At 45.6% G+C, this 25755-nt stretch overlaps 1 protein-coding gene across 2 annotated transcripts in view; it reads left to right on the forward strand.

The window, feature by feature from the left end:
* Positions 1-25755, forward strand: part of Nfkb1 (nuclear factor kappa B subunit 1) — a 113747-nt gene that overhangs the window by 75910 nt on the left and 12082 nt on the right. For both annotated transcript variants that reach the window (XM_052179168.1, XM_052179169.1), the window contains exons 8-17: positions 1567-1730; positions 6525-6683; positions 7946-8050; positions 10098-10189; positions 11286-11424; positions 15626-15772; positions 17335-17424; positions 18675-18863; positions 20202-20343; positions 22458-22572. In XM_052179168.1, the coding sequence (XP_052035128.1) occupies positions 1567-1730; positions 6525-6683; positions 7946-8050; positions 10098-10189; positions 11286-11424; positions 15626-15772; positions 17335-17424; positions 18675-18863; positions 20202-20343; positions 22458-22572 (1342 nt within the window). The remainder of the gene's footprint in view (positions 1-1566; positions 1731-6524; positions 6684-7945; positions 8051-10097; positions 10190-11285; positions 11425-15625; positions 15773-17334; positions 17425-18674; positions 18864-20201; positions 20344-22457; positions 22573-25755) is intronic.

The following is a 25755-nucleotide window of genomic DNA, read 5'->3' on the forward strand; positions in this document are numbered from 1 at the left end:
GAATTGAACTTGTGTCACTAAGCTTGGCAGCAAGTGTTCTTAATAACTTAGCCACCTCACTGACCCATATCTTTTCTTTCCTTCTACTAATATTTATTTTACTTTCAGAGCAAAAGTCCTTACAAACATCTATGTGTCATTGAGAGACCCAGGCCCTTCACGTTTCTCTTTGAATTCATCTGTCACCTCTAACTCTGCTCCTTACCCCTCAGCCCATGTGCTACCTTTCTGCCACTGTCAAAAACAGCAGAGTGGTCCTGCCTTGGGGTCTTCACACTCACAGAGTGGTCCTGCCCTGAAGTCCTCACAGTCACCAGAGTGGTCTTGCTGTGGGGTCTTAATAGGGGTCTTCAAACTCATCACAGTGGTCCCACTGTGGGGTCTTCACACTCATCAGAGTAGTCCTGCTGTGGGGTCTTCACACTCACAGAATGGTCCTCCTGTGGGGTCTTCACACTCACAGAATGGTCCTGCTGTGGGTTTTAATTCTCACCAGAGTAGTCCTGCTATGGGGTCTTCACACTCACAGAATGGTCCTGCTGTGGGGTCTTCACACTCACAGAATGGTCCTGCTGTGGGGTCTTTACACTCACAAAATGGTCCTGCTGTGGGTTTTAATTCTCGCCAGAGTAGTCCTGCTATGGGGTCTTCACACTCACAGAATGGTCCTGCTGTGGGGTCTTCACACTCACAGAATGGTCCTGCTGTGGGGTCTTCACACTCACAAAATGGTCCTGCTGTGGGTTTTAATTCTCACCAGAGTAGTCTTGCTGTGGGGTCTTCACACTCACAGAGTGGTCCTGCTGTGGGGTCTTAAGTCTCACCAGAGTAGTCCTGCTGTGGAGTCTTCACACTCACAGAGTAGTTCTGCTGTGGGGGTCTTCACACTCACCAGCATGGTCCTGCCATGGGGTCTTCACATTTACCCTGTCTGCAGCTATGATATTCAAAATCCACTTCTTCTTCTGACCTCCCTCAGGACTGGCTCAGCTGTGATCTCAGAGTCCTGTCTGGGTTCTCCCTGCCTGGCTTTCCTACCCTCTCACCCCTCCCAGTCCTATCTTCTTCTCCTTGGTTACAAGTGTTTCTCTCTGAGTTACACTGTGAAGTCTGTCATCATGTATGCTAGCATGTGCATTATGTGAGAGCATGATGAAGCCACAGTAACTTCCCCTAGTAAAACATCCATCCAAGTGTACCCCATACGCTATGACTCCTGATTTAACAGCTAATATGCTCTGAGACCCCAGGTGCTTCAAGTTTACCTCCAACGCATTTAGTGGCCCAGTTTAATCTGGCCTGGCTCAATGCGATGAGTCTGGTTATAGGCCTCTCTGCAGAAATGTTGAGGAGCTGAGTACACCGTGCACCCAGCCCTGCCAACAGTGTTGAGCCATGTACAGCATGTGCCACATATTACTCTCATTACATAGAGTCCCGAATTCTGAAATTCATCTAACTCAGGTCTGTGTAAGATGCTGAGTGCCTTTTCACAATGCTGCTCTCCAGTCGCGGCCTGCCTAACTTCTGGTTCTTTTTGCTGCTACTCTTACTGCTTTCCTCCAGCTTTGCAAACCTGGGAATACTCCACGTGACTAAGAAAAAGGTATTCGAAACGCTGGAAGCACGGATGACAGAGGCGTGTATTAGGGGCTATAATCCTGGCCTTCTGGTGCATTCCGACCTCGCCTACCTACAAGCTGAAGGTGGAGGAGACCGGCAGCTCACAGGTGAGCCAGCTTACCCAGCCTCCCTTAAGGCGTCTATGTTCTGAGATGACGGCAGCCATCTGTGCCAGTCTACCGGAGGGAAGGGGCACAGTGCGGCTGGCCACTCCTTTCTGTGCTGGGCACCGTGGAGGAGCAGAGCGCACACAGACTCTGCATGCTTGTTCCCGCCTTTCTCCACGCAGCAGGTGGGACAGGGTGCTGCATCTCCCTCTACTCCCTCATTCTGCGTGTGCCTTAACTCTTCTTCTTTGTTTTAATATTTATTCATTTATTTTATGTAAGTACACTGTAGCTTTCTTCAGACACCCCAGAAGAGGGTGTCAGATCTCATTACAGATGGTTGTGATCTACCATATGGTTGCTGGGATTTGAACTCTGGACTCAGGCTAAGAGCAGTCAGTGCTCTTAACCACTGAGCCATCTCTCCAGCCTCTGTGCCTTAACTCTTAACAAGAGAGTGGGAGAGTAGACTGGGGTGAGCATGGGAGAAAACAGTATTTGCAATACTGCAGAGAAAACACATGTTACCTTTGATGTGTTTTAGGCAATTTAATAAGACTGTTATATAAAATTTTACTAACAGTTTAAAGAATTTCAGGCCAAAGTAACCAAAAGGAAAAAGAAGACTCTGTTATTAAAATTAAAGATGAAAATCAGGGGAACATTGCCAGAGATACTGGTCAAATCCAGAGAATCATTAGGGCATGCTTTGAAAACATATATTCCAACAAATTAGAATGTCTCACAGAAATGGATACATTCACAGGTATATCTGACCTGCTGGTGTTAAACTAAGTAGATATAAACAACTTACACAGATCTAAGACAAGCAATACACTGCCTCCCAACTGAGAAGTGCCCTGTCCCAAACGGAATCACAGCTGAATTCTACCAGATACTTGAGGAGACAACATAAATTCTCCTTAAACTGTTCCATAAAATAGAACGGGGAAGAATATCACCAAACTTATTTTCCAAAGCCAGTATTACTTTTAAAACCAAACCAGATAAAAGTAGAACAGAAAAAAAAAGAAAAGAAAAGAAAAAGAAAAGAAAGAAAAGGATAAGCCAATTCATTCATACATTCCCAATAAAATAATATAAACCCAATTCAGCAACACATTAAAAAGATTACTGACATGATCAGGTTGGCTTCATTTATAGAACAAAGCATGTTCAGCATATGAAAATCAATACACGGAAGGGTGTAAACAGACCCAAGAGCAGAAATTACATGTCATCCGAATAGATGCAGAAGGCTTTGGGCAAAACACTGTCCCTTTATGATTTAAAAACTTGAAATAAGAGAACTGCATCTCAACATACTAAAGGATATATACACAAGACCTATAACCAGTATTACACTAAAGGAGAAAAACTGAAAACGTTTCCCTGGAAAGGAGAATAAGATGGGGTGTCCCTTTCTCCGCACTCACTCAACATAATGCATGAAAACTTAGCTGAAGTGACAAGACAAGAGAATGAAAAGTATACAAACAGGAAGGAAGCGATCAAATAGTCCTATCTGCAGACAATATAATCCTACACACGAGACCCCCACGGCTGCATGGGAAAGGCTTAGCTCTGATCAAGGATCAGAGTGCATAATCACCACACAAACCCCATGGTCTTCCCGTATCAATAGTAAGCGTGTTGAGAAAGAAATCAGCAAAAGCGACAGCCAAGCACAGTCACCGCCATCCCTGATCCCCGATAGCTTCGACATAAGCAAATCAAAGACCTGGCAATAAATTAACCATGTTCCAGGATTGCTAAAACTAATCTCAACAGTAAAAGAACTTCTGGGGAAATCAGTATCCCGGACCTGAAGCAGTACTACAGAGCAATAGTGTTAAAAACTGCATGGTATTGGTACAGTGACAAGCAGGTAGATCAATGGAATAGGATTGAAGACCCAGAAATGAACCCACACACCTATGGTCACTTGATCTTCAACAAAGGGGCTGAAAACATCCAGTGAGAAAAAGATAGCCTTTTCAACAAATGGTGGTGGTTCAATTGGAGATCAGCATGCAGAGGAATGTGAATTGATCCATTCTTATCTCCTTGTACTAAGCTCAACTCCAAGTGTATCAAGGACCTCCACATAAAACCAGACACGCTGAAACTAATAGAAAAGAAACTGGGGAAGATCCTTGAAGACATGGGCACAGGGGAAAAGTTCCTCAATAGAACACCAATAGCTTATGCTCTAATATCAAGAATTGACAAATGGGACCTCATAAAATTACGTTTCTGTAAGGCAAAGGACATTGTCAAGTAGACAAAACGGCAACCAACAAATTGGGAAGGATCTTCACTGTGTAGACTAGGGCTAATATCCAATATATACAAAGAATTCAAAGTTAGACACCAGAGAGCCAAGTAACCCTATTAAAAAATGGGGTAAGAGCTAAACAAAGAAATTTCACCTGAAGAACTTCAAATGGCTGAGAAGCACCTTAAAAAATGTTCAACATCATTAGTCATTAGGGAAATGCAAATCAAAACAACCCTGAGATTTCACCTTTCACCAGTCAGAATGGCTAAGATTAAAAACTCAGGAGACAGTAGGTGTTGGCGAGGATGTGGAGAAAGAGGAACACTCCTCCACTGCTAGTGGGAATGCAAGTTTGTACAACCACTCTGGAAATTAATCTGGCTGTTCCTCAGAAAACTGGGCATAATACTTCTGGAGGACCCTGCAATACCACTCCTGGGCATATACCCAGAGGATTCCCTGGCATGCAATAAGGGCACATGCTCCACTATGTTCATAGCAGCCCTATTTATAATAGCCAGAAGCTGGAAAGAACCCAGATGTCCCTCAATGGAGGAATGGATACAGAAAATGTGGTATATTTACACAATGGAATAATACTCAGCAATTAAAAACAATGAATTCATGAAATTCTTAGGCAAATGGTTGGATCTGGAAAATATTCTAAGTGAGGTAGCTCAGTCACAAAAGAACACACATGGAATGCAGTCACTGATAAATGGATATTAGCTCAGAAACTCTGAATACTCAAGACACAATTCACATATCAAATGACTCCCAAAAAGAAGGAAGGAGAGGTCTTTGGTCCTGAAAAGGCTTGATGCAGCATTGTAGGGGATTACCGGGACAGAGAAGTGGGAGGGGGTTGATAGGAGAATGGGCGGAGGGAAGAGGGCTTAGGGAACTTATGGGGAGGGGGGAAGCGGGAAAGGGAAAATCATTTGGAATGTAAACAAATAATATAGAAAATAAAAAATTATAATAATAAATTAACCGTGTGAAAAGTTCTCTGCGATGAAAATGTTAAGACACCAAAACCGTGTAAATCAGCAGAATAGGAGTGTCAGAAATGAGCAGTGTCACCACCTGATCCCTGAGGAAGATGCCGAAATGTGCATTAGAGAAAAGATAGCTGCTGAAGGAGCGATGCCAGGGAAACCGGATAGAGCACTCAAGGAAGGAAACCAGATCCCGGCTCCGGCCGTACCAATCAATTCAACACGCATCAGAGATCTTAATGTAAAAGTTAATGGTCCGAAACTGCTGAAGGAAAACATACAGAAAACACTTCCCGCCGTAGGCAAGGACCGTCTGAAAAGGGCCCCAGCAGCTCAGGAAGTGAAGTCAAGAACTAGCAAATGAGATTTAAAAGCTTCTCTACAGCAAAGGAAACAGTTTTCTGAGCGGAGGAGACAGCCTTCAGTGGGGGAAAGAATTGTTGCTAGCTGTGTAGCTGACAGATTAATATCTAGGTTATATATATATAAAAGAAAAACTCAAAAAATCAAATTCTAGAAACCAAACGACCCAGTAAATAAATGAGCTAAGGAGTAAGGGAGGGCTCTCCGCAGCCAACAAATGTGGGAGTATGCTTCAGACCTCAGTCTTTAACATTACCCTGAGGTCCCACCTCACCCCACTCAGAAGTCACTAAGAAAACAAGTCCAGGAACTTGCCACACAGCTCAGGTGGTACAGTACTTGCCTCTGGTGTAGGAAGTTTGGGGTTTGATTCCCGGCACTACCTCTGAACAGATAAGGTAGCACAGCTGTGCTCCCAGATGAGTTCGGGGTTGTCCTCAGCTGTGTGAGGCAGATGGTTCAGCAGGTGAAACAGATGAATCAAAATAAAGATTCAGAATAAAGGAAAGGAAAAGTAGAACTGCACAGGCTCAGCTCTCCACTCCTGCTAAGTCAACATGCTACAACATACCTGCACATATGTGTTCATTGCATCCCTAGTCAAGAGTCAAGTTAAAAATCACTGTAGCTCTCCATCAGCAGATGACGGATTAATAAAATATGACATATATGAGTAATGAAGTTTTCTTCAGCCATAAAAGAAAAGAAAAATATTTACAGAGCAGGGTATGCAACTGGAGATCACTATTCAAGAGAAATAAGCCAGACTAAAAGGGATAAATGTCACCTACTGTCTCTCTCGTTTCTAGATCCTAGGTTTTATATAGACGTATGTAAGATTATTTGCACATGCGTGCATAAGATATTAAAGTAAGAGGAAGGTCCTCCGTTGGTAGGGAGGGGACTAGTGGCCGTGGGGAGGAGAGGAAGGACACTTTGGGGACAGTCACAGTTCTTGTTCTAGGATGAAAATGTTCTTGGGGAGCTGTCACTGTGAACACGGAGTGTGTGCCAAGGAAGACTTTAAGGAGGTGCCTCTAGAGGAAAACAATTGGTCTGTGCGGCCGTGGTCTTCGAGCTTTCTGAAACCACACTGCTCCGTGTTCACTCTCACCTGCCTGGGCGTGAGCAGTCTGTTCTCTGTGACCCTAGACAGAGAGAAGGAGATCATCCGCCAGGCCGCCCTGCAGCAGACCAAGGAGATGGACCTGAGTGTGGTACGCCTCATGTTCACAGCCTTCCTCCCCGACAGCACTGGCAGCTTCACTCGGAGACTGGAACCTGTGGTGTCAGATGCCATCTATGACAGCAGTGAGTACCCGGTCCCAGGGTGGGGCAGCTTCCTCCAGCAGCGAGACCAGACCGGAGGGCAGGTACCAGAGTAACACCAGTTACTCCCCAGAGCAAGGCCTGCAGACAGGGACTTAACCACACTGAGCCTCTACTTTGTTGTTTACAAAGTTAATACTGCAGTCTAGGGTCAAGGGTCACTATTGCAGTGAAGGGTCTTAAGAACATGTCTGCCAAGGGAACAATCTTTCCTCAGAGAGTACATTAAGTTCTTTACATGTGACACCAATTTCTTACTATGAGCACATGACTATAAGGATAGATTGCTGGTGCTCTTAAAAAATAAATAAATAGATAGATAAATAAATAAAATAAACATAATTTTTTTGCCCCTGGCAGCACTGAAGAAAAATTGATAAAAGACAAGTATTGTTCTCATCTATCTTCATCCCCAGTTGAAAATACATTTATAAGACAGGAACCATCAAGGTGACTAAATAAATAAATAGTACGCCAGAATTGAAATTGTCTTTTGGGCTGTAGTTAATAGAATTTGGAGGGTTTCCTGTAGCCTGTAGTAGTTAGTGTGTAACTCTATTGTTCGGTACAACCACGGTTGTTTCAGGAACCCTGTGAGTACAGTATCCTCGTTGAGTGGTTATAGAATACAACGTATGAGGAAACCCCATGTTCCCCATCCATCCACGAGTCTGCTTGTCTGATTTAAACAAGTGTGAAGGGAAGTGGAGAGTGTATTGAACGGAATGGCTTCTTACTGCACAGAGACCCTTGAGCTGCAGCCACTGGAGTTTTTAGGGGGACTTTGCCCCACTGGCTGCTCCAGGCAGCTTTGCCCCACACCACACAGAATGCTAATTTAGGCTGGGGAGTGGGGCGGGGAGAAACAGAGCATCTTCACTTTTCTTTGAAGAATAAAAAACAAAAAACTAGTAGCTTAAACTATTCTTTTCTTAAAATCTTCAAAAATTTTATAAATGACATAAAGTTAGCAGGAAACAAGCCGCTGATGGTCTGGCAGTTCTGGAAACAGCGGGCAGCTTCCTCCTTCCATATCAGCCCATGTGTTAGAGGGGAAGCCAATGCCATCATCCCGAGAAGCAGACACCACCAGCCCTCCCCGATCCGCTCCGTTCTGCCTCACCTGTGGTCCAGACCCGAGAAGGGCTCGTAGGACCGTGGAAGTCTGTCTGGCTCTGTCAGTGTCGAATCTCTGTGAGGCTGATGCTGAACCAGGATGCCTGTTCTCCTCTCCCTCTGAACAGAAGCCCCGAACGCGTCCAACCTGAAAATCGTGCGAATGGACAGAACGGCAGGCTGTGTGACAGGAGGGGAAGAGATTTATCTTCTCTGTGACAAGGTTCAGAAAGGTATGTGCACACCGGCCTCCAGGTATAGCGTGTGGTTGTCAGAGTTCTCTGGAGACAGCGGGCCAGGGGTGTTCCACTTTTGCTGTGGGAGTCTCAAAAAGCACCCAAGTGTGAAGTGTGCTATTTCTGTAGAGCCTGAGTGTATAGTTCAGTTTCCCACAGAAGCACAGGGATCGTGAGTATACAAAGACGCATTCAGCATGCGATTCCTGATAGACTTGGTTCCCTACACTCAGTTAAAGTAACTCTTACGATCTGAGTTTTACATAACATAAAACTGCACATTCTACCTCTTTTTCTGTGCTGTGTTGTAACATAGAGAGAGCTTCCTCATGTCACTGTGATGCCTGGCAGAAAGGAGGAGGATGACGCACACATTTCCCTGATTTCGCACTTTGAGAAGTTCCTAAGGTTTACCATCACTAGATACTGCAAGACGGGGATATTAGTAAAGCCTAAAGGAGTAGTTACTTTCCCAGTCTTTGCTTTAAGTAAAACCCCAAATAAAAACTCTTCAGTTTTAAACAAGCTTGCTCAGACAGCTGTCTCAGAGTCTCTGTTGCTGTGATAAACATCATGAGCAAGCAACTTGGGGAGGAGAGGACGTATCTCTTAGTTCATAGTCCATCATCCAGGAAGTCAGGACAGAACACAGAACAGGAACCTGGAAGCAGGGTCTGGTCAGAGGCCAAGGAGGAGCACCGCCTCCTGGCTTGCTCCTCATAGCTTGCTCTGCCTACTTCTACACCCGGGACTGCCTGGCCAGCGGTGGCACTGCCCACAGTGAGCTGGGCCTTCCTGCAGTAATTATCAATTAATTACAGATTACCAGTCTGGTAGGGACCATCCTCTCTTCCCAAGTGACTCTGGCTTGTGTCAGTTGACATGAAACTAACGGCAGCACAGCTGGTGCCAGTCTACCTACATACAGCCAACCCCCTGAGCCAACGTCACAGTCATTTCCAGACCCTTTGCAGCATGTAACATGGACACAATTATCTGTATTTCATTTTTAATCTTTACTGTTACACTGAAATGTCTTAACATCAGAGGCCTTGGAGGGCTGTGTTTCACTCTGCCACAGTGGCTGGACCACACTGTATTCTCTCCCCTGTCCCTAATGAACCTGGGGATGGGGATCCCTGAGAGCCTGGGGACCCATGCACGTGAGTGTGTGGCCTGGTTAAGCACATGGACTCAGAACCCACCCTTGAGTGCCAATCCCTGCTCTACAGACCTTACCCAGGGAGAAACAACTAGGAATGACAAACCACACCTTGAAGCGATACAGTGTCACATTCCTAGAACCAATCCTTAAGAGTAGGAGACCATCTCTAGAATAGAATGCTAAGCTGGCCCCAAACTTGAATGCCCTGGACCTCCTCACCACCTCCCCCTACCCCCCAACCCCCTGAGAACTGGAAGACTTCCCAACAGAAGATGCTACCAGAAAGTGAACTGTAACTTGTCACCAAACCATGGTCTTGACTCTGAGGTCTCAGTGTTTTAGATCCCTCAGCCTGGCGGAGGTGGCTAGGCCCCAGAGGCTCTCCTCTGGGAAGCATGCTTCTGCCAAGTGTGGACAGCATCAGGACAGCTCTACCTCAGGACTGGTCTGATCACTAGACAAGCTCACAGCTGTCAAGCACTTTCCAGCACCAGCTATGTGGGAAGCACTGTTTGTGTCATGTGTTACGGTATATGTCTCCATACTGGGTTGAGTCACATCTACAGGTTCTGATAGTCCACCTTCAGCCTTCACCTTTCCCAGAAGTGAATGGTTTAAGCACAGAGAACTGGGAAGGTCATGTGTTGACTAAAACAAAGCTTAATTGACTGGGTTAATATCCACCAGTAGGAGTAAATAGTAGATCTCATTCGTGGAGTAAATAGTGTGTGAAGAATGGTGCAGATCTTCCGTTACCAACTCCTTTCAGAACATTTACATTTCTATGAGGCAGAGCTGTGTGCTGGCCGCCTTTGCTGGCACGCTCGCCGATGTCAGTACACCCATGGCAATCACATGCCTGCATGTGCCTGTTTGCAGATGACATCCAGATCCGCTTTTATGAAGAGGAAGAAAATGGCGGCGTTTGGGAAGGATTCGGGGACTTCTCCCCGACGGATGTTCATAGACAGGTAGGTGGGTTATTGTTGCGGGTTTTATTTTAATGCACACTTGATGAAATTCAGCACTCAGTTTCCACATATTGAAAAAGAAACCGTCCTAAGTCTCTTCGACATCCATACACCAGTGCTATGTCTACGGCTCTTCCCATTCTCTAACACAGAGGCTGAGAAGTTTGGAAGGCTGAGGCTGATGCTGTCCTGACAAGCCATGTCTCCCGGCTGATTGGTCACATGACCAGGGTCTCCCAGCTGATTACTTGAGTCACCACAGTAACAGTCACCCTTTGACAGTGGCTGAGAAATGGTTCTTCAAAAAATTTGTCAACAACCCAAATGTTAGCCAGGATATAACTGATTAGATAGTCGCCTGTCTATATAATGGAACAGCATACAGTTACTAGAAAGGAAGGCTCTGTGAATGAACAGAGACCACAAAACAGAATGCAAAGATTTATAACAAATGATACGGAACGTAGCATATGTAAAGACAATTCTGTATTCACGTACACTGGAAGCCTGAGACACTAGCAGCGGATCCCTCGAGGATCTGGAGTTAGTGCATAAACGGGAGGCAGGGAGGCAGGGAGGGTTACCAGCATATACCATCATATGCCCCCTCAGCATGTGCTGCTCCTATATTTTATGAAATCTTGATCCTTATGAGTATAAATATAGAAAAAATGAAATTAAGTCTGTCTGGTTCCTTATTTATTATCCCAGCACTACCCAGGATGAGCATGTGATACCTCCTGCACAGCCTTACCTAGCATGACTGACTACAGGCTGACAGCGGCAGCCCTGGGTCCATCGCTTCCACATCCAGTCCCTCTCTTGCTTCTGTCAGTGATCCTGGATGTTTCTAAGGCTAATCTGAAAGAGAAATGGCTGAGTTGTGTGATCTGACGGCACACTGCTGTGTTTTACTTTCAAGGGGGCAATATAAGTGTGGGTGTGAGGTACTGACTGGAACTTTCTCCGGGTGCTGGGTTGGGCACACTTTATTTAAGCTCAGCGTATACATGGACTCATATAGGATGTGCCTGATGCTCACCACCACAGGAAACAAATGCCCTACACTAATGTTTGGGTCTTTTACACCCCGCAGTTTGCCATTGTCTTCAAAACGCCCAAATATAAGGACGTCAACATTACAAAACCAGCTTCTGTGTTCGTTCAGCTTCGGAGAAAATCGGATTTGGAAACAAGTGAACCGAAACCTTTCCTCTACTACCCTGAGATCAAAGGTACCTGAGTGGTTTAGACTCTTGTGCTTGTTCTGAAAGGTCAGTGGGCCCCTCCTTTACACAGCCTCGCAGCAGCTGCTGCCTGGATATGTACTGCATAATTAGAGGCAAGGAAGGTCATAGATCAAGGTCACAGAATTAGCCCCAATCGTTTATGTTGCTGTATGGCTCAGTGGGTAAAAGCACATGCCACTGACCTGAGTCTGAGCCCCAAACCTGTGTGCTGAGAGGAGAGACTTGCCTGTCAGAAGATGTCAGCGGTCCTCCACAGGCATGCTGCAGCATGTGTACGAGGGGGCGGGGCGGGAAGAAAGGAAAAGTTAAAAAAAAAAGTTTTTCAGCTACTCCGCAGCCCTCAGGTATTAAACAGAAGGCTCAGCCACAGAAGTGTTTGCGTGGCTTGCTTTCACTGATGGCTAGGCCTGCCCACATACTGTCTGGAATGATACAGTCAGAATGTTGCTAGAACAACACAGAACTATAAAATGGAGTGGCCACTAAGCTTTCCTTACAAAGGACACATCAGGAAAAGTACACTACAGTTAAAAATGCAGAGTATGATGCTTTCTGAAATGCTAGATATCATATTCTCTGGCCCTGGTAGACACTAGGCAGATGCTCTACCATTGAGCTGTAACCCTAGTTCTCAAATTATAAGTACCCAAAGCGAAGCATCCACAAACTTTATGAAATTGTTGAGGAGACAGCCCTGGATCCCTTGGTCTAAAGAAGCATCCAAAGAATTCCTCTTCAGTGAGAATCCATTTGCCGCGTTATTGAAGGTGAATAGAAGTCAAGGCTCTATTTATAAAAGAGAGATGCTCAGAGACAGAGGTGTGGCAGCTGGCATTTGTCCTGCGAGAAATGATTACTGTGATGCTGTGTGGACCGAGGAAGGTTGATTCAGGTGAGGGAGGCCAGGTCCAGGCAGTGAAGGGTATGTGTGGTAGCTGAAGAGTTTTGCTTTGACTCTGATGGCTAGGCCTGCCCTATGACACGGTCAGAAAGTTGCTAGAATTCAGCGGTGCTTCAGCAGGGTTAGAAAAGGTTCCCGAGGCCGAAGTGAACATCCAGCAGCCACTGTCATGGTGGTGCTGTGGAGACCTGGGCCTTGGATGAAGGGAAAGGAAGAGAGACACAAGAGTCTCAGATTGTTCTGGGGTTTCCAGACTAGAAATTTAAGGCATGGTTAAGTGGATAAGAGGAGAAGAGTCTGAGAGGGAAAGAGAAGCTCTGCGTAAACACATTTCAGTTGGGGTCAAGTGCCGGAAGGAGGTCAGTCAAAGGTGTGACTCAAATGGGTGGACACTCAGCACTGCAGAGAACCCCTGGCCCCACAGAGTTTGAGCTGAGGGACATACAGTGCTGCTGCCATCCTCTTTGTACCTCTGTTTTGTAAGTTTTGTCTTGAAAGCCATGGTTGAAAAGACATCCATGAACTTGGAGGCTACACAAGGCCTGGGTTCTGATAAAATCAGAAATGTCTGCCTCAGAGGGAATGAGGCTGGACAGGAGGTCACCAGGTGCAGGGTCCTGGGTAAGGTTGGTACCTACAAGGGGACAGGTGCACCCAGGCCCCCTTGAGGTCAACGTGTGATGGTGACCAAGAGTCTGCTGTGGTGGAACCATCTAGAAAGAGTTTCTGAGAGGCTGTGTCTCTTTTTGAGGTATGGCCTCCTCATTCCTGGGTCAGGCTTATGGTGAGCTCTGTGGCTGACCTACTTCCTTTCTCACCAGCCTGAGGTCTTCTAGATCCTTCTGTCCAGACAAGGCAATGTGAATTGACTGCTTTACCTGAAGTCCCCGCTCTCCGAAAACAGGAAAAAAAATAGTATTTTTCTGAGAAAAAAAAAAATAGTGTTTCTCCTGAAATGTGCCTTCAAAATAGTGTTATCGTTGCTGATGCAGAATCATGAGAAAAGGGAAAGAAACTGCAGGTTTCCTATGCGGGATGTGAGCCTAGAAAGACTGAGAGTTTGGTTCCCAGGCAACCTTTCACGCTGGTGTCTGCATCCGAAGAGTACAATAGAAAAGGCACAGCTTCCTGGGCACTCGACCCGGCAGAGTAGGAGCTTTCTAATGCCTGGATTAGAGGATGGAGTTCGCTGAAGCCCTGGTTTCCTTGGGAAACACACATGGTGATCTTCTAGGTCACCATGAATACAAACGATATACATGAAATACAAATGAAGCTCCTCATACCCATAGGATGAGGATCTTCCCTAAAGACACCTGTTGTGTTTCATGTTTCTGCAACGGAATAATATTCTATGTGAGATCAACAGTTCATATGCTGACTAAATGAATATAGGTATTCATTTTGGTATAGCTGGTAGGGAAACTTTATAAATATTTCTACAAGTCATTAGTTGGAAAGTAGCCAGTCTCTTCACCTCAACTTCACTCCTTTCTGGCAGAAAGCCATCTTCTGCCAATCATCCTGGTGTTCCCAGCATTGGTTTCCCAGAGACTGGCAAAGTCCACCATACTCTCCTGCTTTCCCTGATAGCTGCAGCAGAGGATCCAACATAGTCCAAAAGTCCTTGTGCCACACCATGGGGTGACAGAAACACCCACAGAACGAGAAAAGTAGAGATCTTTCTGAATAGACAATGATGAAAACTGTCATTGATCAAACACAGGACCGATTGTTAAGTATTGGCCTATTTCCTGGATAGCGAATGCCATGTTGACTGTTGAATGTAAACACAAAACCACCTTCAATTTTCAGTCCCTAAAACAAAGAAAATAAACAACAACAACAAATCGGCTAGGATACTCCCATACCGCAAAGGAAATGGGAATGAAGGCCCGGGTGCACCATGGCTAATCTTCCACAGTGACAGGACTGAGAACATGGCGGCCATAACGGAACCGAAGGCACCAAGGCTGTCGGTCACATTGCAGTAACAGAATGAAGGAGGACGTCTGGGTTAGAGAGGGACACAGATGGCGAGAGACAAGAGAAACACAGAACTCTGGGAAAAGTAGCAGGCTAAGTCTCAGTCTTGGACCTGGGCAGGCCACTGTTCTGGAGGCCATCTTCGTATTGGAGGCTGACATTCTGGAAGCCAAACCATCTCTGTAGACCTGCTCTGTGTTTCTAGGACCTACCTTATTTCTCTTATCTCAATAACCAGTAAGGATGGGTCCCCATTGCCTCATGCCTGCACTGACTTCCTTGGAGTTTAACTCTAGATTTCCTGTAGACAGTGATAGATGTAGCTCTTCAAATACTGTCTTCCACCTGTCATTCTCCAGATACACAGTAAGTCTCCTCTAAGCACACCCCTCAGATTCATATTCCTGAGGCGCCTCAATGTGGGTGACCCCAGTCCACCTTACTTCTCAGGAATTTCTCATACTAACTTCTCACTCCAGGCAAAATACTTGCCTTTATTATCAAAAGCACCCACCCATGTTATTCCTTTGAGAAATCCCTCTGTGTCTTCTCAGAATATCATGTTCTTCAGCCATACTCTTTAGCCTTTACAGAGGCCTACCACGCCATGAATCTGTTTTCACATGATTTCGCATGATGGTATGATGCATACTGTCATAGTCCATCCCACTAACTCCCTCTTTGCCTTGAAGTTGAGGGTCCTCGACAGCCAAGATGTATGTTAAAGTTTCTCTCCTTCCCAGCACCTTGCTCAGTGTATATACCTAATAAATGTGAGCTGCTTTACGGCCGTTGTCTTAGGTGAACAAGGACAACTATTCAGGGTGTTAGCTGGGTGTGGTGGTGCACACCTCTAATCCTAGCGTTCACAAGGCAGAGACAGTTGAGTCTTGTTCAAAACCAAGCTAGTCTACACAGTGAGTTCAAGACAGCGAGAGCTAAAGGTGAGACCCTATCTCACAATAAATAAAGAAGTAAAAGTATTTCTTCTTCTTTTTTTTTTAATGCGTATCTTTGGGTTATCTAAATCTTGAGGAGCAATCAGATCTCTCACCAACTTGTTAACACTGGGAACTTAGGAGATGTGGCACAGAGTAGTTGGGTGTATGCCACACTGCGGTCTCTGAGGCGCGTTCTTAGTCTTCTCGTCCATTGGAATACGTATCATGCTTCCTCCTTGGGGGCCTGTTATTTCCCTTTAATGCATTTAAAAATATCCTGAGAATCAATAGTCTCTCTGTGGCTGCTGGTGGAACCCGCTCAGTCTTTCCCCTCTGGTTTCCCTTCCTGTAAATACAGACAAAGAGGAAGTGCAGAGGAAACGCCAGAAGCTCATGCCCAACTTCTCGGACAGTTTCGGCGGTGGCGGCAGTGGAGCGGGAGCCGGTGGTGGAGGCATGTTCGGTAGCGGTGGTGGCGGAGGGAGTACCGGAAGTCCCGGCCCAGGTAAGAGAAATGTCTCTTGGGTCTAAAGCCTTTCATGTTGAAGAGGGGACAGTTTTCCTTCCCAGGTTTCCAAACGTGTCTGCCCATTGAGTGTTGGTGACATTACTAATTATTAGATTTCAAATTAATGGAAAATTTCCTACAAACGTAGATTTTTTTTTTCAAAGAGATGTGTGTTCGTCTTAAGACACAGCCACTCCCCACCACCCATCCAGTTTCACTTTCTGTGGTTTCAGTTACACGCGGTCAGCGTGAGTCTAAAAATACTACCATTGTGTTGACAGAGAGAGACCACACACATAAAACTGTTTTCCCAGTCTGCTCCTGCGACTGCCCTGTCACTGGGTGTTACTGTTCTTCATCTCCTTCTGTCTTTTTACATTGTCAACTTTACCTGGGTCTGCGTGCATCTGCAGTTGTAGGGATACACTGGGGGGTCTTGGATAATATGTGGCTAATCCCCAAAACTGTAAGGAAAAAGTCAGCTAAAGTGTTTCTGGAAAAAAAACCTTTCTCAACTCATTTTTTGAGTATTTCCCCCTGCCTCCCCCCTCTGTTTTTTAATTAATTAATTAATTTTTGGAGAAGCGGTTGGTCTGTTATTCTGGGAAAATATTAAAACAACTATCATACCCACTACATGGTAGATGGGTCTACTATGCCTACACAGCATACTGCAGGTTATAGACACTGTAATGTAAACAAACTGTGTCCCAGAAAATCCTACCAGGGAACTTTGCCGGTGTGTGAATTACTACTCCTAACTGCCATGCACACAGCACAGTAATTAGTTATGAGTTTCTCGGGTACAGCTGTGATCCCGAGCACGGATTTCCAACCATCCATTTATATTAGGCTTATTTTGCCCTCGCTGCATCATGCCTGTGGATGCCGAGTGACGCCGCTTTGGCCTCCGCTGTTAGCTTGAGCATTTCGATGGAAACAGTTCCATCTGTTCTTACAGAACAGGTCTCACGGAAGCCTAATTAAGTGTGCTGCTTAATGACTCACACCTACAGCAGAGCTGACTTGAATGCTGTTTCCTGTTTTCTGTGTAAAACACTGCTGAGCACAGCCTTCCTTTATTCCAGATAACTTGTAAATGCATTAAAGTGTTGGTCAGAGAGTGTAGTGCTAAGTGCTGGCTGCTCCTCTAAATTTATCATTCATGTTTCCACTGGAAATGAACGTGGTAGCCCTTTTTTCCACTAAAGTATCAGTATGTTACTGTGCTGGGTTTTTTTCCTGGGGTGGGGGGGTCATCTTGTTTAACTATTTTACGGTAGGTCTAAGGCTTGGTGTGACTTCATACGGTTAGCTTTTCCCTTCACCTGGAAGAAAACGACCTGCTCAGCATCAAGTTCTCCCAGCTGCCAGTCCGGGCACTGCCTGTGTTGCCACAGTGGAATTCAGCTGTCCGTTTCCCACAGCATATCCTGCTAACTCTTGGGTGGAGCCCATGTAGGCTGGTGCCTCCCCACACCAAGGCCTGCCTTCCCTGAGTGGGCCCCCATACTGTTCTTGTTCTCCCTGACGTTCCCTTTCTCTCGTTGCTGGTTCAGGGTATGGCTTCCCGCACTACGGGTTCCCTGCTTACGGTGGGATTACATTCCATCCCGGAGCCACTAAATCCAACGCAGGACTCACCCACGGTAAGTTGGATCTGAATACCAGGAACACTGCGCGGACAACAGTATCATCTCTCACTGACACTTTACGTAGCTGCTCATCACATGGCATGGAAGTCCCGTCATCCTTCTGAAGTCAGTTTCCGTTTTGTAGGCTTGGCCTCTCCCACTCTCAGGCATCCCCTGAGTAGCTGTGCTTACAGGCTGCTGTATATAAAGTCGCATTCTTTGGTACCATGGAAATTATTCTATAAAGTTTTTTCATATATAATGCCTATTTGTGCCATACACGAATGCATACGTAATGCATACATCACATAATCTTGTTTAAAGATCTTAACTGGCGCTGTCGTTTTTTTCTATAATCAGGTAACCATTCATCCCATAAAATAAAATTGTTATTTCCATTACCCATAACCTCATGGCCCCTGTGCAAGGCCAGTGCTAGGCTCGGTACCTTCTGGACAAAGGTGAGGTTCAGAAGCTTTATTTACTCTTAGAAGACACGGCGGCCAGGTCTGCCCAGGAGTCTTACCTGTCACCCCATCACGTCATGTCACATCACGTCATGTCACGTAGCATGGTTGCAGCAGCAAGCACAGTCAGCCTAGGGAGGGCACACTGGAGCCCTCCTAGCCGCACGGAATGGGAAGGGGCCTCCACAGCTGCCTTCCCTTGATGCACTCAGCATCGGGAAAGAAAATAACTGTTTTCAAGAACTTTAAACTTTTCAACTAGCTTTCAGCACCCAGAACTTTTATCTTGTTTTTCTTCTTCACAGATAAATAAAATGAGATTCATTTCTTGTTTCTGTTTGGTTTTGTTTGAGGGAGAGAGAGTGCCACTGTGTGACTTGACCTTGTGGGACATTATGGGTGGGACTCACCACATCTGACTACAGAATGAGATGTGAGTCTTGGGAAGACAAGCTTTTAAATTGTTTCTGAATATTTAAAGTATTTTCCAAAACATTCCAGGAGTTTTGGTACACACCTTTAGTCCCAGCCCATGGCAGGCCGAGACAGGATTGTTTGTGAGTTCAAGGTCAGACAAAACTACACATCAAGACCCTGTCTCAAAAAGTAAAGAAAGAAAGAAATAGAAAGTATGTCCAGAACATATTATTTATGTTATAAACATTTATAGTTTTCCATTTTTAGCAGACATCCCTTCTTTCTGTTTTCCTTTTTTCTGCCCTATGTTGAGACAGTGAGTTATAGCTTGATTAATACATTGTACTGGGAAAAAGATGATGTTTCTGCATTTTTTCCTAGGCACCATAAACACCAAATTTAAAAACGACCCTAAAGATTGTACCAAAAGTGATGACAGAGAGATTCTGAATCTCCCTGAGAAGGAAACAGAAAGCGAGGGGCCCGGCCTGCCTGTGGCCAGCACTGAGACCGAAGCAATGACCCTGGCACCCACCATGGAAGACAAGGAGCAGGATGTGGGGTTTCAGGGTAGGTGAGCATGCCCGCGAGGGTTCCAGGGACATCTGGGGAGGGTGCAGTTCTAGGTACAGGAAGCCGTCTCCAGAAGACAGGTTTCCTTCCTGTTCATCTGAAGCTGAAGGGTCAGCATCTTTTTGAGTGCTCTGCACAGTGACGCGTGCCCTGCGAGAGAGGCGGCTTGTCCATCCATTCATCTTGGCAGCCTTAGCTCTGATGATAAAGTGCAGAGACATGTGTGCACGTTATCCAGTCGTGTGCACGTTGTCCAGTTGTGTGTAGTTCTGGTTGTGAGGAGAGACAAGTCACTTTGTCCCTGGCCCAGGAAACCAAGCATGTCCTGCACGCACCTCCCAGCGGCCGGCTCAGCTGCCACACTGAAGACGGTTGCCTGAAAATGGGACTTGTCCTTTCTTCTCTTGCCCTCCTAGAAGAAGTAGAATTAAAAGGAAACATTTCCTCTGAGTGTGCTTTGTTGGAACATGAGTCACGATTCTAGTCAGATGCCCTCTGCAGAGAGATAGTAACTATTTAGACATGGTGACCGTGCATGGATACTATCACGGTTTTCTCTTTTCTCTTTTTTCTGGCTTTTTGTTCGTTTGGTTGGTTGGTTGGTTGGTTGGTTTTTGTTTTGTTTTGTTTTTTGAGATAGGGTTTCTCTGTGTATCCCTGGCTGTCCTGGAACTCACTCTGTAGACCAGGCTGGCCTCGAACTCAGAAATCCACCTGCCTCTGCCTCCCAAGTGCTGGGATTACAGGCGTGCACTGCCGCCACCGCCAAGCCTTTTTTCTGTTTTTTATAAATACCTCTTTTGAGATGCACAGTATATGTCTACAGAGCCATCTCGAAACAGGTTAGATTTGCCCATTTGTGCTAAAGTCACAGTTTGCCATCCCTTGACCTTAAGATAATAAAATTTCCAAAAACACTGGGGTTTTTGTGATTGCCAGGGACCTGAGGGCATGTTCCTTCACGTCGACTCAGACTGGATTCCAGAAGAGAAATTGTTTATAAAATGATTGGTTATTTAAAATTACAGTAAAATCCAAGTACCCTGAGATTGGTTGTTCCCCTTAAATCATCGATACTGATTGTTCTTCTCAAAACAGCAGATGTTTCTAGAGTGTTCCTCACGGCCCACAGACACTTTAAAATCCATCTCTTAACTGTATGATCTGTTAGTGAGACAATGCCCAATTGTGCTTTTTCTAGTCAACACAACCCAGAAGCACCAAAAGGAGCATTTTTTTCAGCTAAAATGGGTGTGCCATGCCACACATGTAGGGCGAGTGAGTGGGCGAGCAAGTGAGCGAGACTCAGCCGTGGTTGTGGGCATTGCCTTGCAGACAACCTCTTTCTTGAGAAGGCACTGCAGCTCGCCAAGCGGCACGCCAATGCCCTTTTCGACTACGCCGTGACGGGAGATGTGAAGATGTTGCTGGCCGTGCAGCGCCACCTCACCGCGGTGCAGGATGAGAATGGGGACAGGTAAGCTGAGTGGGCTGCCGTCCACAAGCGCTGCTTCAGGATAGGGGAAGGCAGGGACACTGCCAACCGACGCAAACTGCTGAGACAGGACAGTCTGGGGACTGTGGTAAAAACCATTCTGCCCTCATCTGACAAGACCTCAAGTATGCTGTCTCCCTAGGCAAGAAGACTCAGATGTGCACAGTCATGTTCATTTTAAACCCCTGCTTTATGTATTAAAATAATAATTGAGAAAATTATTGACAGCCCTGCAAAGCCCTTGAAGAGTTATTGTCATAAGCCTGGTAAAAACAACATGAATAGGGTAGCTAAGAGGAAATGCCACTCTTTCCTGGCTGTGGCTGCTTCTCTGTGGCCTCTGTTAAGGGTCACGAGTCTGTGAGGGGATCAGGCTCTGCCTCAGCTCCAAACCAGGCTGCGTGGGAGTCTGACGTTCCTGACACCACGCCTGCTGTCTGTTCCTGAGGTTCTGTTTGCGAAGCCACCTGGCTCCTTCCTAAATGGTTCTCTTAGTCCTTCCATTGAGACTCCTGAAATGATCTAAAAGCCTATAAAAATAGCCAGAGACAGCAGTCTTGAGACTCAAGTGCTTTATCTAAGGGATCCTAAAATAGCGTTAGCACTGAAAAGAAGGCCTTTTCTGTGGAAGCATTCAGGAGTGCTGTGTGGTAAGTCTCAGTTTAAAAACAAAAGGCTTTAGGAGAATGCCAACCTCAGGGTTTCGTACAGAGACCTTTGTCCCCGTCACTTGCAGTGTAACTAAGGATGTGGTATAACCGCTGGCCTTGTCCTACAGTACAAGAGGAACCTAGACAACCTCCTGTGTAAAAAGTCTTGAATAGCAGAAGGCGCCTTTAGCGGGAAATCATCCAATTAGCATTCAATAGCAAATAACCACAGAACAGAGCAGATAACTAGGACAGGACCCTGGCACTTCAAGTGCCATCTTTAAGGACTAGCTGAATTCATGACTAATGAGGGCAGGCAGAGTTAGCAAGTGGAATGCCGGTATCTGAAGGAAGGGCCAGGCGCGTGCCATCACAGCACGTGCAGAGGAACGCGAGGATGTGTGTGTTAGGACCTGGATGTTCTTGGGGCGGCTGAGACAGTGGCCCTCATTCCGTACTTGGGTACAATGCGCAGAGCCTCGTCTAAGACTTAAGCTGAGAGGCTAGGGGATGAGACCTGGGAGACACAGAGGACCCGTTCAGGAGTATAGAGAGGGGAGTATTCTGGCTTCTCTTCTTTACTTGGCTTATAATCTGGACCCTGTCACCATTAGTCATCATAGAAAATACAAAAAAGAGAAAATATAGAACCCTCTGGTATTGGGGAAATCCCCCCAAGGGTATGAGGATCTGAGAGGACGGGATGTAGTTCTGTGACGTGCTGAGCCGCAGAAGGAAATGTTGAAGTAGCTTTTGAAGCCCTTTTACTCAACGTGTGAATGTCCCCATCCCTTCTCACAAGCCTTCAGCCAGCGTTCCATCAGGAGCAACACCAATGACGCCTGAGGCGTGGCCGCGGTGCTTCTCATCAAAGCGTGCTTCCCTTGCAGTTAAGACGGGCATGGGATCATCTAAAGAGCAAACTGTGATCTTCCCTGAAAAGTATCACTACATGAAATATTTCAGAGATAAATAACAAGACCTTGTTTAAAAAGTAGAAGTCACTTCTCGTTGTTATGGAGGAAGAGAGCTCGGCAGCTGAGTTTTCCCAAGCTGTTCCTAAGCCCAGGCATCACCTTTGTTCATGGTCTGTACGTCAGGGAGAGACCAGGCAGAGCTGCCTGGGTCAGAGGCACGGAGACAGAGCCAGCCTGGAGCTTAAGGCCATTTGGATTATGACTAGGCAGGTGCCTTTATACTTCTTGTGTCTGGTCAGACATTCTCTCCCAAGGGCAGGTTGGCACTATCAGTGTGTAGTAGCCTGGGATAGGCAGTGGAGAGGAAGTTCTTCAGAGAAATCGTGTCACCTCAGATCAGTACATTCAGTACATGGTAGGGCCAAAGCTACACCTAACAGCTAGCAAGGACCAATCATTCCTTGACCTGCTTTTGTTACTGTCCCTTGTTAAGCCCCCAGTTAATTATCGCCACTGTGTGTCATTCCAGTGTCTTACACTTAGCCATCATCCACCTTCATGCTCAGCTCGTGAGGGATCTGCTGGAGGTCACATCTGGTTTGATCTCCGATGACATCATCAACATGAGAAATGATCTGTATCAGGTAAGCAACCACCTCAAGGCCGTCTGGAAGAGAAAAGGTTTACTTTGTAATTCGTGCGTGTGCTGTTCTCTGTAACAGGAAACAAGAAAACATCTTTTCATAAATGGGACCTTAAAAGTATCCTGAGTTGGGAGTGTTATTTTATAAGAGATGGGTAGGATCAGGGTTTGATGACAATGACCCTTCATGGAAATTCATCATCTTCTAGAAAAGGCAAACTTTAAGATCTAGAAGTCACCAGGCGGTGGTGGCACACACCTGTAATCCTAACACTCTGTGAGGCAGAGGCAGGCTGATTTCTGAGTTTGAGGCCAGCCTGGTCTACAGAGTGAGTTCCAGGACAGCCAGGGCTATACAGAGAAACCCTGTCTCGAAAAAACCAAATCCAAAAAAAAAAAACCAAACAAACAAACAAAAAAGATCTAGAAGTCAGAGTTGATACAGTTTTGAGGGCACACCTAAGGGGGAAAAGTCACAGCTGTCAGGAGACACAGGGTTTTTAAAAAAAATCAAGTTTCAAAAACCAGTACCTTATAAGAATTTTGAGGTCTGCGGAGGGGTATTCACACAACAACTGAACCAAATGTGTGTCAAGGAGAGGCTCTGAGGTCAGCTCCTGGAGAGGTGAAAGGCTGTTAGAACAGGAAGAGGGCCCTCAGCATTCCATCCAGCTCAGGTTTGAGAAGGTAGGGGAGTGCCGAAAACTCCAGAAGAAACCAGCTGGAGACTGTGCTGTCAGCTGAGGATAGATGCAGACCTTAGGGTAAAGCAAACCAGAAACTCCCCTGGCAAAAACAGTCCAGGAGCCTCGGCCTGAGCAGGATGGTGGCCTCTGACCTCCCTCCTCTCTCACCTCTAATTCTCTCCAGCCTTTCTGTGCCCCTCCCTCTCCTCCCCCTCCATCCTCTCTCTGGACCTGTTGGTCTTAACCAGTTTCTCACTTGCCCAGAGTGTCTCTTTGATCCCCACAGCCAGGCCAGTACTGAACGAATAATTTGTTATTCAGAAGAGATAAGAACTAGTAGAGTTCTTACTTGGTGTTTGTTTGTGGGTTTTTGGGGGTTTTTTGGTTTTTTGGTTTTTTGGTTTTTTTTTTTTTTTTTTTGGTTCATTTTGATGCTTGGGATGGTGTCCAGAACTGTGCACATACCCTTCCAGAAAACTACAGCCATGTTGCTTTGTTTTTAAAACAAGTTATTCAAGTTGTCATCACTTCTTATCCACACTTCTCTCTGTCTCTCTGTGTGTATCTCTGTCTCTCTCTGTCTCTGTCTCTGTCTCTGTCTCTGTCTCTCTCTCTCTCTCTCTCTCTCTCTCTCTCTCTCCTCGTATAGCCCAGGCTGGCATTGAACTATCAGTGTTCTACCTCAGCCTCCTGAATGATGAGGCAGGGTGGAGGAGGGCATCACCCCTGCACCCACCACCTCACAGCAGACAAGTAGCAGATTGCCTTTTTAACCATCACAAGTATAAGAATAAACTGAAGAAGAGGAAGCTGTTACTTCACAGTCTTCCTTGCAGAAAACTGCTTCCCGCAGCTGCTGGAGGTTGGAGTCAGGAAGCCCTGTTGGCTATTGGTGATAGGACCTGCGGAAGCAGGCTCTGTTGTGTGTGAACCAATTCTTCACGAATGGAACCTCTCCACTGAGCTTAAGGCAAAGCCTCTCTGGCTTGGAGCCCTCAGACCCTCTTTCTCCTCCATTTTTTTCCACCTTAGCATCACTCAGTTAACGGCCACAGACTCTGCATTCCCTGACGCAGCATCTTAGCCTCAAGGACATACTAACTGACAGGCAGCTTTTGTGTTTCTAGTAACTTCTGAGTGTCTTTGTTTGGCTTTGTGGAGTTGTGTTGTCTTGTTTTGGTTTTGTTTTGTTTGAGAGAGGATATTCTTGTGCTCGAGGCTGCCCCAGAACTTGCTATGTAGCCCAGGTTAACATGAAACTGTCAGTCCTCCTGTGTCTTCTTCTTGGGTGCTAGGACTACAAATACCCCACACCCAGCTTAAGAACTTTTTTTTTAATTTGGAGTATTTTCTTTCTTTGTTTCCTTGTTTTGTTGTTGTTGTTGTTGTTGTTGTTGTTTAGACGAGATTCTATAATATAATGCAGGCAAAATTGGAACTCACTATATAGATCAGAATGGCCCAAAACACATGGTAATCCTCCTGCCTCAGACTCCTCTGGGCTAGAGTTACAGATATGCACCATCATACATGACATAATAACTATTCTTGAGAGAAAAGTATACAGTTCTCTAAGTACTTTGGATTATTTGTAAATTATCTCAAGCATTCTCCCCAAATATCTTCCACTAATCATAGTACATTTCTGTGACCACCTGACATAATCAGATCCCTGTTGGAACCCATTCAGTCTCTAGAATAGCCCGAGTATGGCACAGAAAGGATTTCTGAAGTAAGCCTTTAAACTGTGTTCTCTTCCCACAGTCGCCAGCATGTGACGGCCATTTATGCATGCTTGTTCTCACAGAATGTTCTCCAGGCTCTCATTTTTGCCACATTTGTAATTACTGTAAATTCATTATAAGCATAATCTTGAAATAACATAAAAGTTTATGCTTTGGAGAACTCAGAATTACCTTGCATAGAATCTGACAGGCCCCTTATCCCCAAATGAAACTTGCATTTAGGAAGAGCACTTTTCTAGGTGTTGGCTACAGACAGGTACACTGGACTCTTTATTCTTTAGTGCACTCACATGCAATCCGCACATACATTTCCTATCCCACTGCATCAGCCTTTCCCTTTAAGTTTCAATTTAAAATACTTTCTCAATTCATAATTTTTGCAAAATTAAACTGAGAGGACCTGTATATTTCCTGAGATTGAACCAGAAGTTTACCTCCTAGTTTTCCCCTGCAGTTACATCCTACTTATCACAATATTTTGTTTAAGATTTATTTCATGTATGTGAGTACACTGTCACTGTCTTCAGACCCCAGAAGAGGGCATCAGATCTCATTACAGATGATTATGAGCCACCATGTGGTTGCTGGGAATTGAACTCAGTACCTCTGGAAGATCAGTCAGTGCTCTTAACCTCTGAGCCATCTCTCCAGTCCCCTACTTACCACAATATTACAATTGGGAAATTGCAACAGATCCTAATCCGATTTCATTAATTATATGTATGGTTAGCTCTGTAAGATTTTTTTCCCTAA

Source organism: Apodemus sylvaticus, chromosome 4, assembly GCF_947179515.1.
Source record: "Apodemus sylvaticus chromosome 4, mApoSyl1.1, whole genome shotgun sequence".
Lineage (NCBI taxonomy): Eukaryota > Metazoa > Chordata > Mammalia > Rodentia > Muridae > Apodemus > Apodemus sylvaticus.